The sequence below is a fragment of the Nothobranchius furzeri genome, chromosome 9 (assembly GCF_043380555.1).
Source record: "Nothobranchius furzeri strain GRZ-AD chromosome 9, NfurGRZ-RIMD1, whole genome shotgun sequence".
NCBI lineage: Eukaryota > Metazoa > Chordata > Actinopteri > Cyprinodontiformes > Nothobranchiidae > Nothobranchius > Nothobranchius furzeri.
Genome location: NC_091749.1, coordinates 63,561,235 through 63,577,100, shown reverse-complemented (window position 1 = coordinate 63,577,100; position 15,866 = coordinate 63,561,235). Strand labels below are relative to the sequence as shown.

General features: G+C 42.7%; 1 protein-coding gene across 1 annotated transcript in view; it reads right to left on the bottom strand.

Moving 5' to 3' along the window:
• Nucleotides 1-15,866, bottom strand: part of strc1 (stereocilin 1) — a 52,756-nt gene that overhangs the window by 35,279 nt on the left and 1,611 nt on the right. Inside the window, exons 2-3 of the mRNA XM_070554446.1 lie at nucleotides 14,464-14,488; nucleotides 95-1,451 (exon numbers count right to left, since the gene is read on the bottom strand). Of these exons, the coding sequence (XP_070410547.1) occupies nucleotides 95-1,451; nucleotides 14,464-14,488 (1,382 nt within the window). The remainder of the gene's footprint in view (nucleotides 1-94; nucleotides 1,452-14,463; nucleotides 14,489-15,866) is intronic.

Genomic DNA, 15,866 nt, shown 5'->3' with positions numbered 1-15,866 from the left:
GACTTTAGGGAACATTTTTATGTTTCTATCAGACTAAATTCGTCAGTTTTTGAACCAGATAAATATTGCTGGGTGGTAAAAAAAAAAAACTCACCTGTGGCGTCACAGTAATCGCTATTTCTTGCACATTGGTGCAGGTGATGGAAAGCCATTGGTTCAGAGGGTTTTGTAGCAGATTTTCAATCACAGACGCCACGCAGCAAACATTCTTAAAAAAGGCAGCCTGATCATTCTGCCAACATAAGGCGACAAATGAATCATCCACCTGCCGTTGTCCCCACGTGTGGTAGTCGCACCAGGCAGCCCAGTTGAGCTGCTGCATCGTTGGCGGCTGCGTCGTTGGCCCTGGAGGCAGAGCCGTGCTGCAATGCGTCCCGAGCCACGAGAGGTCTTTGTTGAGAAGAAGAGCATTCAGAAAGGTTTTATTGGCGCAAACCGCACTCGTGAATCCAGCCTGATCAAAGAGGATGCACTGTGACACAACGTCTGTGGTAATCTGCATCACGTCGTCCCACGTCGAGTACTGACAAAAGTCCAGTGGTATTGGGGCCGGGTCAAAGGTCGGAGGAGGTGAGTTGGAGCAGTTGGGCATTAACTGCCAGTTCCCCGGGTTGGAGAACAGAAGCATTAAGAACCCAACATTGTTGCAGATGAGGTTGGTGAGTCTGACTTGATCAAGGCTCAGGCAGAACCCCAGCAAGGCGGGGTCTACCAGCTGAGAGGGCTGGGCCAACCACTGGTCGTACACACAGAACTGACTCACCAGGAATCCAGGGTCCACAGGGGAGCTGGCACAGTATCCATACAGCCAGACGTTCGTCTGGTCTGAAAGCAGCTTCTTCATCAACAACGAGTTGTTACACACCTGCCTCACAAATCCAGCACGATCATTAATGCTGCACAGAGACACAAGATCAGGGTTCACCGTGCTGTTCCCAGACCAGGTGCTGTAGTTGCAGGAGGGCTGCAGGTTTGAGATGCCACGGCCGACTTGATGGAATGCAGGTGAAGACTGACGCAGAGATGTGACAAGCGGAGGAGGCATCGTGGCCTCAACAGCGCAGTCGGACGAGTGGATGAGCGATGACACCACGAGCTCGATAATAAAACACATGTTGCTCCACACAAGCTCTATTTGGCTGCTGCTGAGCGAGCTCAGTGCCTGACAAAAGGCGAGCAGAGATGCAGAAGATTTGTCTCCTGAACCCATGAGGACGTCAGCACACAGCGTGTCTTTCAGAGAGGCCAGGTCAGGGTTAGCACAATCTAGTTTATAGTTCAGATTGTGGTCATTCGTAGTTGAGGCACTGCCTTGGAGCGGAGTGGTGAAGGAATTCTGGCAGTTCTGCCCTGGGAACATGTATGGAAGCTGATTTGGGGGAAACAGGTGTTTCAGGAGGATGTCGATGAGTGGAGGACTGAAGGACCAGCTCACGTTGTGCTTTAGTCCCCTACAAAAAAGGGAAAATGGTATTATTATAAAATCTAAAGATATGATCTAGATTAAGTGAGAGAATTTAGTTTTAAAGGGAATTATGAAAGGCAAGGGTGGAAAGCAAACATCAAACCCTATTTTAGTACATTTTCATTATCTTTCAGAGCTTTCTTTCAACACTGATCAGTAAATGATAAATGACGCGCACTTGTATAGCGCCTCTCAGAGTAAGGACTCCAAAGCGCTTTACACTACAGTGTATCATTCATCCATTCACACACTGATGGTGATGAGCTACAATGTAGCCACAGCTGCAGTAGTGAGCAAGAGCGTGGGTGAAGATGTCAGTGAAATAAGAAATACAGAATTATGTAATGTTTAAACAAAACTGGAGTGAAAACTAAGGGACTGCAAGATGTTTTCAGTACCGCGCATCTAGAAAATTGAAACAGAGAGACGTGACAAAACACACACACAAACACACACACACACACATTTACCAAGTTTGTTCAAAAGAATAAAGATGAATGTTGTGCAGAATGAACCGAGGTCATGCTAGTGACGTGGGTTCATTTTTTACTTTGTTGGAAGCTAATTTCAAAATTAACAGTTGAAACTGGTCCTCCCTCTGGGAGGGGCTCAGAGTAGACCCGCTGCTCCTCCACACCGAGAGGAGCCAGTCGAGGTGGCTCAGGCATCTGGTCAGGATGACTCCTTGATGCCTCCCTGGTGAGGATTTCCGGGCACGTCCAACCACGAATAGACCTAACGGAAGACCCAGGACAACCTGGAGAGACTACGTCTCTCGGCTGGCCAGGGAACGCCTTAGGATTCCCCCAGAGGAGCTGGCCCAAGTAGCTGGGGAGAGGGAAGTGGGCCTCTCTGCTTAGACTGCTAGCCCCACAACCCAACCCCGGATAAGTGGATGAATGTCAGTAATTCATCTTAGACTGAGAGACCATCTAAAGTGTCGGGAACCCCATGCAGGTGTTTTGGATTCATTAGCCAATTAGAGTGTGACACTTTGAATCTAGAATATTAAGTCTTTCCACAATATTCTAATTCTCAGAGATTTTAATGTGATACTTTGCAACTTTTTGAATATTTGAAATCATTTTCTTGAGCTATTTGTTAAAATGACCCTTTACAGCAGGGGTATTCAGTTCTGGTCGCGGAGGGCCAGTGTGCAGCACATTTTAGCTTTAACTCGGTTTCAACACACCTGATTTCAATCAGCAGGTAATTAACATGCTTCTGTAGAGCCTGATGAGCGGCTGCGCAGGTGATTCAACCATTGAATCAAGTGTGATGGAGCAGAGAAACCAGTTAAACCTGCTGGATACCAGCCCTCCAGGCCCAAAGTTGAATACTCCTGCTTTACAGGGTTAATTAAAGGTCACGCAGCCTCACCACCCCATGTGGTCAGAATATTCCACTTGCAACTTTAGAGTTGCCGGTTCGGTCTGTTTGGACTTAGAAAAAAAAATTGAGCTGACAAAAAGGACATTAAGGAAGGCTGGGGAGATGATTCTGCTGTTAGATTAAGGTGTTAAAAAGATGAAAGCACAGCCAGGAGATAGATTTTGGTTTCGGTTCTACAAACAGACACTAGGGGGAGCTAAAAGCAAGCCCAAACTGTCTAGTCGATGTAACCCAGAAGCTAGAACCTTAATGAGGTATTAACTAATTGGCTTACTAATATGATCCATCCTCAATTTAGATAAAATATAAAATATAAATTAAGGAAATTAACAATACTAATTAATAGATATCTAATTAACTAATAGATAATTTCATAATGAATTATTGGAAGGGTGAATAACTAAAATAACGAGTTTAATATTAAACATCGGTTAAAACAAGAATCTTGAACATCCCTAACAGAAACAGAAGAGGAAAGCTGTATACTATTGGTCCAGGTGGGAATCTGAAATTTCATTGGCTGAGAGAAATAAGTCCCGCCTCCGCGAAATAAAACCGTGCGACGCAGCTGAGCGAGAGGAGAGACAAACGGCTGTGCAGCACGCAGATACAGAAAGCAAAGACTGAGCGGTTAGAGAGAGAGAGAGAGAAAAAAAAAACAACGGTCGAGGCCGTGAAGAACCCTGATTTGGGTGCCGCATAGATAGAGGGAGAGGCGGACTTGACTCCTTCTAATAAGAGCTAGGAACTTGGAACCAACGCGGTGAGTAAAGAAAAAAGAAGAGAAAAAGCTAACGATGCAACTTAAAAAAAAAAAGGAAACTTAAATAGCTTATCAAATTAATTCCATTCTTATAGATTTGTGTGGAGACGACAGAGTGAACCAATCCTCTGTAGGAGGGAACCGTTGGAGCGCTTTGGTGAGTGAATGAGATTAAATTCAGTAAATTATTAAATTCAAAAAGCTAATTACAGCAACCGAGGTGACAGCAGTGGGCTGCTAGACGTTAGATCCCAGGAGTTAACATCTCAAACTACCAGTTAACGGTGGTAGGGCATATAGGAGTTAACGGCTCAAACCGCCAGTTAACGGCGGTAGGGCATATGGGATTCCCAGGAGTTAACGGCTCAAACCGCCAGTTAACGGCGGTAGGGCATATGGGATTCCCAGGAGTTAACGGCTCAAACCGCCAGTTAACGGCGGTACGGCATATAGGATTCCCAGGAGTTAACGGCTCAAACCGCCAGTTAATGGTGGTACGGCCTAGATGTACAAGGTCCTCAGGGGCGTTATAGCTAACGCCATAGAATTAGCAATGCGTCCCTTAACCAAACATTTAATAATAAAAAAAAATAGATAAATAAAAATAAATAAAAGCTAACTGATTAGGGAGGAATTATTTTACAAAGGTGGACCAAAGGACCAGAATTTATATTTTGTTGAATTTTGTTATAGAACATTTTATTTATTTATTTATTTATTTATTTATTTATTTATTTATTTATTTATTGTGTTACAGATATACAAGGTGTCACAATGCTGTATAGAAACACAACTAAATGTATCCTTGTTGTCATGAATGTATTTCTTGTTGAATAGTGTAGAGTAATAGAATCTAACTGAGCCTATTGAGCTGAACAATTGTTGTCATATGTAATTATATTTCCAGAGCTACTGAGAATTATTTTAATAGACAATCAAATTGATGTTATGTTAGTTGAACTGTGAACCCAAACATGATTGGCTATGCCAATAGAGTGAAGCATTTGTTAAGTCTGTAAGACTTTATGCTGTGATGTGACGAGAAGGGTCGATGCCAACTCGCTAACAGTCCTGTTGTTTACAGGCTGGGTTTTTTTTTTCCTTGGGTTTGATCCCGACTCCTATGATCACTCACTTGGAACGAGAACTGGATTTCTTCCTGACGAGGGAGATGGCGAGCCTTAACCACTGAACGAACCAGGACATCTCAAGTAACTGAAGGGCAGACTGCTCTCTTCTGTGAACAATCTCAACGGTGTGGTAGGAAAAAATCGCACCACCGGACTCTGACTTTCACCCCAAGCGTGGGGATTTGACTTGACGCCGGCTGACTTGTGACTCATATGATCAAATCTCATACCGACCATTTTACTGTTGTCGATTGTTTTCATCTGTTTTTATGTGTTATCTTTATGTGTTATATCTCCCATTATTATTAAAATTTAGTATATAAACCGTTTCATGCTATACCCGTGACTCCAGTCATTCTTAAACAACCTCCAATTCTCCCCGAACCTAATTATTGGCCCATTTGTTTATTTTTTCTTTTAATTATCTTATTGTATCCTGTAATCCGGTTACATAAAACTTGGCGAGCCAGCCAGGAGAATTGTAGAGTTGTTACCTTAGCTAACCATTGACTGACATCATAAGAGTGCCTGGAGGTCACAGTGGTTTGCCATTTTGGCATTATTGGTACTTTTGAGTGTTTTAAAATGGAAGTTGTGAAAACCGAAAAGGTCAAAGTTTCAAATGCTGTTTTAATCAGTGGGTTAACTGATACAGACCTTGATAACGAAGTCTTTGGGTTTATGGAAGGATTCGGACCAGTTAACAGGCGCATTAAGTTACCAAACTGTGATCAGATTATTGTGGAGTTTCAACATGAAGCCACTGTTAAGGAATTAAAGAAACAATGTTTACCCTATGACAAACCTTGTACTAGGAACCCAGATGTTTTCTTCCATATTCAAGACCTAGCCAGCGCGTACAGTCTAGAAACTAGCACATCTGCCACTGATGCCTATCTGTCAGAGCTCAGGGACATAGCTGCGCGTAGCAATCAATCATTTAAAGACCTTCTAATGGAGGAACTGGCAAAAATTGGGGAATCTTTAGGAAGGGATACCCATGCATCTGAACCAGTCACTGAACCAGAGCCAATGCTCCATAGTGACCAAGTTACATATTCCCTGCCTTTAACACCAGAAGTTAACTATATGAACAACTCAAAGGACAATTGTCCACCTACAGAGACTGGAAAACAAAACCCTTGCATTCCACCAAATCTTTTAAACACACCTGAGGTTCAGCGAGTTATTGTGGAACACATTGTTAAAAGCAGTGAGGTTATCCCTCCGCCTACTTCACAATACAGACTAAAACCGTTCTCAGGGCGAGTTCCACACCCTTCTTTTGAAACTGACTATGATACTTGGCGTAGTAGTGTAGTGTTATGCATAAATGATCCTTCACTCACCAAGTCCCAAATTGTACGAAGAATCGTGGAGAGTCTGTCAGCCCCAGCAGCGAGCATCGTTAAAGCTCTTAGTCCAAAATCCGACCCGGAAACGTACCTTGAACATCTCGATTCAGCTTACGCAGCTGTCGAAGACGGCGACGAGCTCTTTGCTCGCTTCTTAAACACAAACCAGGACAGTGGTGAAAAACCTTCCGATTACTTTCAGAGGTTATACACCTTGTTAAACCTAGTTATTCAGAGGAATGGAATTTCCTCCAGTGACGCCGACCAGCAGCTGCTCAAGCAGTTTTGCAGAGGCTGTTGGGACAGCTCGCTGATTTCAAACCTGCAACTCGAACAAAAGAAAGACAACCCGCCTCATTTTACAGCACTTCTCCTCAAACTGCGCACTGAAGAAGACAAACAGGCTACTAAAGCAGCACGCATGAAACAACACTTAGGGGCACAACGAACTAGAGTGTATTCAAATGTGCAAACAACATGCTCTCAGAGTAAAAACACTTGTGAACTGGAAATAGATGATAACTGTGATGACTTACGCAAACAAATCGCTGAGCTCAGGAGCCAAATTGCACAGCTTAAGGTTAACAACACAGATAAAAAGGCAAAGAAAACTCAAAAAGAGTCAAAACCCCGTGTGGGGACTAAAATTCCAGATGAGCCCAAACAGATTCAGCAGATAACAGCAGTGGTGCCCAGACCAAAGCCTGGATACTGTTTTAAGTGCGGAGAAGATGGGCACATAGCTTCTAGCTGTAGCAACGAGCCAAATCCAGCACTAGTTGCAACTAAAAGACTTGCTCTTAGACAGAAGCAGCGCGAGTGGGAGATGTCAAAGCCAATTGCTCAGTCTCCTCCTTTAAACCGGTAGAAGCTCCTATCGTGGGACAGATAGGTGCTAAAGTAGAACCAAGTCCCTCTAAGGAAAGGACAGAGAGACTTTTTTGCAAGCCAGTTCATGCTCATTCAGTGCCAAAACTTCCCAAAAGATTAGTGGGTGGGCGATGCACAGCTACAGTCTCAGTTAACAGTGTTGAATGTAATTGTTTACTGGATTCAGGGTCCCAGGTAACCACCATTGCCAATTCTTTTTACCAAGAACACTTACCTGACCTCTCAATTAAACCCATCAGTAATCTGTTAGAAGTCGAGGGCGCAAACGGTCAAGCAGTTCCTTATTTAGGATACATAGAGATAAGTGTCACATTTCCAAAAGAGCTCGATCAGTCTGGACTTGAGTTACCTACCCTTGCGTTAGTGGTTCCGGATATAAGCTCAAACTCTGATACACCACTACTCATTGGCACAAACACACTCGATCCTTTGTATGAGCAATTGTCTGCCAATAACTTACCTGATTCCAAGGCACTCTCTTATGGGTACCAACACGTGCTAAAAGCCTTAGCAGTCAGAAAAAAACAAAGCAAAGATGGACGAGTTGGTGTGGTGAAGCTTCGAGGGAGAACCCAAGAAGTTCTCCCTGCAAATAAAAAACTGTTACTAGAAGGGTTTATGCAACCCAGCCAAAACAAGCATGAGCCTTATGCACTCATTGAACAACCCACCAATGGTTCTCTACCAGGGGGTATAATTGTAGACTGTTGCCTCATTTCCTTACCTTCACATGGTCCATACAAAGTACCTGTTGTACTAAGAAACGAAACTAACCATGACATCACATTACCCACTAACTGTGTGATCGCTGAGTTAGTTAAAGCCGATCGTGTTATGCCATATCCAGAACCTGACAAAAGTGATCAGAAAGTACTTGCGGCGTGTAGTTCGCAGCAACAGACTTCACCTTCAAACCCTCCTCTCAGTTTTGACTTCGGTACTTCGCCCTTGTCCGAAGAATGGAAAGGGAGGATCACCAACAAACTTAACACTTACTCCGATGTGTTTTCGCACCACGATCTTGATTTTGGTCATACACAACAGATAAGACATCACATCAACTTAAAAGACGAGACCCCATTCAAACAGAAATCTCGGCCGATCCATCCACATGATTATGAAGCCGTGAGAAAACATTTGGAAGCCCTCTTGGAAACCGGTATAATAAGAGAGTCGGAGTCTCCATTTGCCTCACCAATAGTGGTAGTTCGGAAAAAGAATGGTGAGGTACGTCTATGTATAGACTATAGAAAGCTTAATCTGCAAACCATTCGCGACGCATATGCCCTGCCTAACTTGGAGGAGTCCTTTTCTGCTCTCGCTGGATCACAGTGGTTTTCTGTGATGGACCTCAAGTCAGGTTACTATCAAATAGAGATGTGTGAAAAGGATAAACCTAAAACTGCTTTTGTTTGCCCGTTTGGGTTTTATGAATTTAACCGTATGCCACAAGGAATAACAAATGCTCCAAGCACTTTCCAACGGGTTATGGAAAAGTGTATGAAGGACATTAATCTGAAGGAAGTGTTAGTTTTCCTAGACGACTTGATCGTCTTTTCCAACTCCTTGGAAGAACACGAAACCAGACTTTCTCACGTTCTTGAACGGCTTAGAGAATACGGACTCAAGCTATCACCAGATAAGTGTCGTTTTTTCCAGACATCTGTGCGTTATCTTGGACATATAGTATCTCGAGATGGCATAAAAACCGATCCAGATAAGGTGGAAGCACTCAAAACATGGCCGAAGCCTCAGACTTTGAAGGAACTCCAATCTTTCTTAGGATTTACCGGTTATTACCGACGCTTCGTTAAAGATTACTCAAATATTGTCAAGCCACTAACATCTCTCACGGCTGGTTATCCACCCAAACGGAAAAACTTTAAAACACCACCATGTAGATCAAAGTACTTGAACCCCAAAGAACCCTTTGGGAATCGTTGGAGCCAAGACTGTGAGAAGTCCTTTCAAACTATTATTGAAAAACTTACCACTTCGCCAGTTCTTGGCTACGCTGACGCAAAACTCCCATATCTAGTACACACAGATGCTAGTACGACCGGACTCGGTGCAGCGCTATACCAAGTGCAAAACGGTGTCACACAGGTAATCGCTTATGCAAGTCGCGGTTTAAGCTCTAGTGAAACTAGGTACCCTGCGCACAAGTTGGAGTTTCTAGCCTTAAAGTGGGCCATAACAGATAAGTTTCATGACTATTTGTATGGGAACACATTCACTGTCATTACTGATAATAATCCGTTAACTTACCTCTTAACAACGGCAAAACTCGATGCAACGAGCTATCGTTGGCTAGCTGCGTTGTCCACCTATAATTTTGACATCAGATACCGTGCAGGTACACAGAACGTTGACGCGGATGGCCTGTCTAGGAGGCTGCATGATAAACCTGAAGACAACTCAAAATTCACTGAGGAATGCCAACGACTAGATGAGTTCCGATCTCATCTTTTATCCTCTGTCAAAGAAGTCGAGCTTCAACTTCAAGCCGAAGCAGTGAAGGCAACATGCCAAAAGCACATGGTCTTGGATGAGACTGATTCTCCTTGTGGTTTAGTTCAGTCACTTGCCATGTCTGCAGCGGCCATTCCAGACCTATTCCAGTTGGAAGACAATAGTGACAGTTTCTTTGCTGTGCCCAAGTATAACCATGCTGACCTTGTCTCCTTGCAGAGGAAAGATCCAACCATTGGCCGAGTCATTCAGCTGCTTATGACTGACAATAAACCGCCAACTGATACTATTGCAGAACCCCCGGTGGTTCTTAACCTTTTGAGAGAGTGGAAACGGTTTGAGTTTCAAAATGATTTACTGTACCGGAGACGCCAATTAGGACCAGAGACATCATTGCAGTTAGTCTTGCCTGATTCATTACGTTCAACAGTCATGCAAAGCCTACATGATGATATGGGGCATCTTGGGGTTGAACGTACGACAGATCTCATTCGGTCCCGTTTTTACTGGCCAAGAATGGCTAGTGATATCGAAATCAAAGTTAAAACTTGCGAAAGATGTATCCGTCGGAAGGCCCTCCCTGACAAAGCTGCTCCAATGGTGAGTATTACCACCACCAGACCTATGGAGTTAGTTTGCATGGATTTTCTCTCCATAGAACCAGACAGTAAGAACACTAAAGATGTCTTAGTGATTACAGACCATTTTACAAAGTATGCAGTGTCCATCCCAACCAAAGATCAGAAAGCCACCACCGTCGCGAAGAACCTGTGGGAACATTTTTTAGTCCACTACGGGTTTCCTGAGCGTCTTCATAGTGATCAGGGACGGGATTTCGAATCACGTACAATCAAGGAACTTTGTTCTTTACTTGGTATCCGTAAAGTCAGAACGAGCCCTTATCACCCTCGTGGCAACCCCGTTGAACGGTACAATCGTACATTACTCAGCATGTTGGGAACTTTACAAGCCACTGAGAAACATCACTGGCGCGATTTTGTAAAACCACTTACTCACTCGTACAATTGTACAAAAAATGACGTGACGGGATACTCTCCCTACGAGCTAATGTTCGGTAGGCAGCCTCGGTTGCCTATAGATATTGCCTTTGGGTTACCGCATTTGAACAAGCCCTCTATAACTCATTCTCAGTATGTTAAAGAACTGAAGAGTCATCTGGAACAGAGTTATGACATTGTCATAAAAAACTCTCAAAAAACAGCGAGGAAGAACAAAGAACGGTTCGACAGAAACATTCGTGAGTCCACACTAGGTGTGGGAGATCGTGTTTTAGTCCGAAATCTTCGCTTAAGAGAAAAGCATAAATTAGCAGACAAATGGGAGCAAACAGTGTATATAGTTCTCAAACAGATGGAAAACTTGCCAGTATACACTGTAAAACCAGAGAACGGAGAAGGACCCAACAGAACACTCCACAGAGATCTTTTACTGCCTTGTGGTTTTCTCTCTTCATTAGAAAATGAAACAGAACGCGTTACGAAACCTAGCAGACCTCATACAAGACAGAGTTCAGCCTTAGAACCTGACCCAGATGAGCCACTTGACGAAGAGGTAGATGAGTTTTATTACTCTGATCTTCCACAAGTGCTAAACCGACCATCCTATCAAATAGCGGTCACCTTGCCAAATAGGGAACTCATAGCAGATTCAGGACCGGTAAATAATATTCAACAACAAAACACACTATCCTTACACACAGGGGATCGCAAGGAACCAACCTTAGCTGGTAATGAAAATGCTGAATTGTCCTTACTTGACAAAGGCATCAACACCGAAACATTCTTACCTGACAGAATGAGTGAAACTGCGACATTCTTACCTGAAAGAGTGAAAGAAGCAGCAACATACTTACCTGAAAAAACGAAAAAAAACGAAGTATACTTACCTGACGTAGAAACGGGGGATGAAACTAACACAAACCTACCTCAATTGGATGGTGTCCTAAAGTCGCAGCAACGTGATGTAAGTTTTGAACCCATCATACACGATCAGACACATACATCTGAAAAGACCAAAGTCTTAGAGAATAGCTCATCAGCTCTGTCGGAAACAGAGAGCTCACTTCGTCCTGTCTCAGTTGAGAATCAAACCGAAACGGATGAGCATGATACTGTGCAACCAGAGATGTATGTCAGGAGATCTGAACGAAGTAGTCAGCCTCCTCAAAGACTAACTTACTCTCAATTGGGCAATCCACTAGTGACCGTAGTTAGGTCCCTTTTCCAAGGACTTAATAAAGCTTTTATTGACTCTCTTACTCAAGAAGTTGTGTACCCCGTAGAAACAATGCACAGGGACGTGCATGATATTTAATGGGGGAGGATGTAACCCAGAAGCTAGAACCTTAATGAGGTATTAACTAATTGGCTTACTAATATGATCCATCCTCAATTTAGATAAAATATAAAATATAAATTAAGGAAATTAACAATACTAATTAATAGATATCTAATTAACTAATAGATAATTTCATAATGAATTATTGGAAGGGTGAATAACTAAAATAACGAGTTTAATATTAAACATCGGTTAAAACAAGAATCTTGAACATCCCTAACAGAAACAGAAGAGGAAAGCTGTATACTATTGGTCCAGGTGGGAATCTGAAATTTCATTGGCTGAGAGAAATAAGTCCCGCCTCCGCGAAATAAAACCGTGCGACGCAGCTGAGCGAGAGGAGAGACAAACGGCTGTGCAGCACGCAGATACAGAAAGCAAAGACTGAGCGGTTAGAGAGAGAGAGAGAGAAAAAAAAAACAACGGTCGAGGCCGTGAAGAACCCTGATTTGGGTGCCGCATAGATAGAGGGAGAGGCGGACTTGACTCCTTCTAATAAGAGCTAGGAACTTGGAACCAACGCGGTGAGTAAAGAAAAAAGAAGAGAAAAAGCTAACGATGCAACTTAAAAAAAAAAAGGAAACTTAAATAGCTTATCAAATTAATTCCATTCTTATAGATTTGTGTGGAGACGACAGAGTGAACCAATCCTCTGTAGGAGGGAACCGTTGGAGCGCTTTGGTGAGTGAATGAGATTAAATTCAGTAAATTATTAAATTCAAAAAGCTAATTACAGCAACCGAGGTGACAGCAGTGGGCTGCTAGACGTTAGATCCCAGGAGTTAACATCTCAAACTACCAGTTAACGGTGGTAGGGCATATAGGAGTTAACGGCTCAAACCGCCAGTTAACGGCGGTAGGGCATATGGGATTCCCAGGAGTTAACGGCTCAAACCGCCAGTTAACGGCGGTAGGGCATATGGGATTCCCAGGAGTTAACGGCTCAAACCGCCAGTTAACGGCGGTACGGCATATAGGATTCCCAGGAGTTAACGGCTCAAACCGCCAGTTAATGGTGGTACGGCCTAGATGTACAAGGTCCTCAGGGGCGTTATAGCTAACGCCATAGAATTAGCAATGCGTCCCTTAACCAAACATTTAATAATAAAAAAAAATAGATAAATAAAAATAAATAAAAGCTAACTGATTAGGGAGGAATTATTTTACAAAGGTGGACCAAAGGACCAGAATTTATATTTTGTTGAATTTTGTTATAGAACATTTTATTTATTTATTTATTTATTTATTTATTTATTTATTTATTTATTGTGTTACAGATATACAAGGTGTCACAATGCTGTATAGAAACACAACTAAATGTATCCTTGTTGTCATGAATGTATTTCTTGTTGAATAGTGTAGAGTAATAGAATCTAACTGAGCCTATTGAGCTGAACAATTGTTGTCATATGTAATTATATTTCCAGAGCTACTGAGAATTATTTTAATAGACAATCAAATTGATGTTATGTTAGTTGAACTGTGAACCCAAACATGATTGGCTATGCCAATAGAGTGAAGCATTTGTTAAGTCTGTAAGACTTTATGCTGTGATGTGACGAGAAGGGTCGATGCCAACTCGCTAACAGTCCTGTTGTTTACAGGCTGGGTTTTTTTTTTCCTTGGGTTTGATCCCGACTCCTATGATCACTCACTTGGAACGAGAACTGGATTTCTTCCTGACGAGGGAGATGGCGAGCCTTAACCACTGAACGAACCAGGACATCTCAAGTAACTGAAGGGCAGACTGCTCTCTTCTGTGAACAATCTCAACGGTGTGGTAGGAAAAAATCGCACCACCGGACTCTGACTTTCACCCCAAGCGTGGGGATTTGACTTGACGCCGGCTGACTTGTGACTCATATGATCAAATCTCATACCGACCATTTTACTGTTGTCGATTGTTTTCATCTGTTTTTATGTGTTATCTTTATGTGTTATATCTCCCATTATTATTAAAATTTAGTATATAAACCGTTTCATGCTATACCCGTGACTCCAGTCATTCTTAAACAACCTCCAATTCTCCCCGAACCTAATTATTGGCCCATTTGTTTATTTTTTCTTTTAATTATCTTATTGTATCCTGTAATCCGGTTACATCTCCTTTAAATTTGGGATTTTCATAGACTGTAAGCCACAATTGTCACAATTATGACAAATAAAAGCTGAAATATCTGGATTTGCATGGAATGACGTTGTCTCGTGTATTAGTTTCACCTTTAATGTCAATTACTGAAATAAATGAACTTCCAAGATATTCTAATTTATCGAGTTTTACCTGTCGATAAGATGTTTTTGTCAAGGAAGAAGAATAATTTACAGGAGCATGCTTACTGTGTGCTGCACAATTGTCCTATGTAGTTCATTAGTTCTGATGAAGACTGTGTTTCTAGCGTGGTGGTTAGCTTTGCTCAGGACTGTCTCGGCCTCTGGGCTGTATACATATGCTGGGATGCCTTGTCTCTTCTGTTTTGCCACAAACTTTAATCTCAAATAAACTGAGCACAAAAGTTCAGACGTTTCTGTTTGGTTGATTACTTCTTTGTTAAGCTCGTGAGGACTGGACATTCGTGATGAACAATAAAGCTAAACGTAGCATCTTATAAAAGTTTAACAGGAGAAAACCGAACTCACCACATAATTAGCTGCTTGAGATCTCCTGCAGAACAAGTAAAAAAAGCAACAATTAGTGAAAACATCCACCATCAAACTACAGGGAGTGCAGAATTATTATGCAAATGAGTATTTTGTCCACATCATCCTCTTCATGCATGTTGTCTTACTCCAAGCTGTATAGGCTCGAAAGCCTACTACCAGTTAAGCATATTAGGTGATGTGCATCTCTGTAATGAGAAGGGGTGTGGTCTAATGACATCAACACCCTATATCAGGTGTGCATAATTATTAGGCAACTTCCTTTCCTTTGGCAAAATGGGTCAAAAGAAGGACTTGACAGGCTCAAAAAAGTCGAAAATAGTGAGATATCTTGCAGAGGGATGCAGTAGTCTTAAAACTGCAAAGCTTCTGAAGCGTGATCATCGAACAATCAAGCGTTTCATTCAAAATAGTCAACAGGGTCGCAAGAAGCGTGTGGACAAACCAAGGAGCAAAATAACTGCCCATGAACTGAGAAAAGTCAAGCGTGCAGCTGCCAAGATGCCACTTGCCACCAGTTTGGCCATTTTTCAGAGCTGCAACATCACTGGAGTGCCCAAAAGCACAAGGTGTGCAATACTCAGAGACATGGCCAAGGTAAGAAAGGCTGAAAGACGACCACCACTGAACAAGACACACAAGCTGAAACGTCAAGACTGGGCCAAGAAACATCTCAAGACTGATTTTTCTAAGGTTTTATGGACTGATGAAATGAGAGTGAGTCTTGATGGGCCAGATGGATGGGCCCGTGGCTGGATTGGTAAAGGGCAGAGAGCTCCAGTCCGACTCAAAAGCCAGTAAGGTGGAGGTGGAGTACTGGTTTGGGCTGGAATCATCAAAGATGAGCTTGTGGGGCCTTTTCAGGTTGAGGATGGAGTCGAGCTCAACTCCCAGTCCTGCTGCCAGTTTCTGGAAGACCCCTTCTTCAAGCAGTGGTACTGGAAGAAGTCTGCATCCTTCAAGAAAAACATGATTTTCATGCAGGACAATGCTCCATCACACGCGTCCAAGTACTCCACAGCGTGGCTGGCAAGAAAGGGTATAAAAGAAGAAAAACTAATGACATGTCCTCCTTGTTCACCTGATCTGAACCCCATTGAGAACATGTGGTCCATCATCAAATGTGAGATTTACAAGGAGGGAAAACAGTACACCTCTCTGAACAGTGTCTGGGAGGATGTGGTTGCTGCTGCACGCAATGTTGATGGTGAACAGATCAAAACACTGACAGAATCCATGGATGGCAGGCTTTTGAGTGTCCTTGCAAAGAAAGGTGGCTATGTTGGTCGCTGATTTGTTTTTGTATTATTTTTGAATGTCAGAAATGTATATTTGTGAATCTGGAGATGTTATATTGGTTTCACTGGTAAAAATAAAGAATT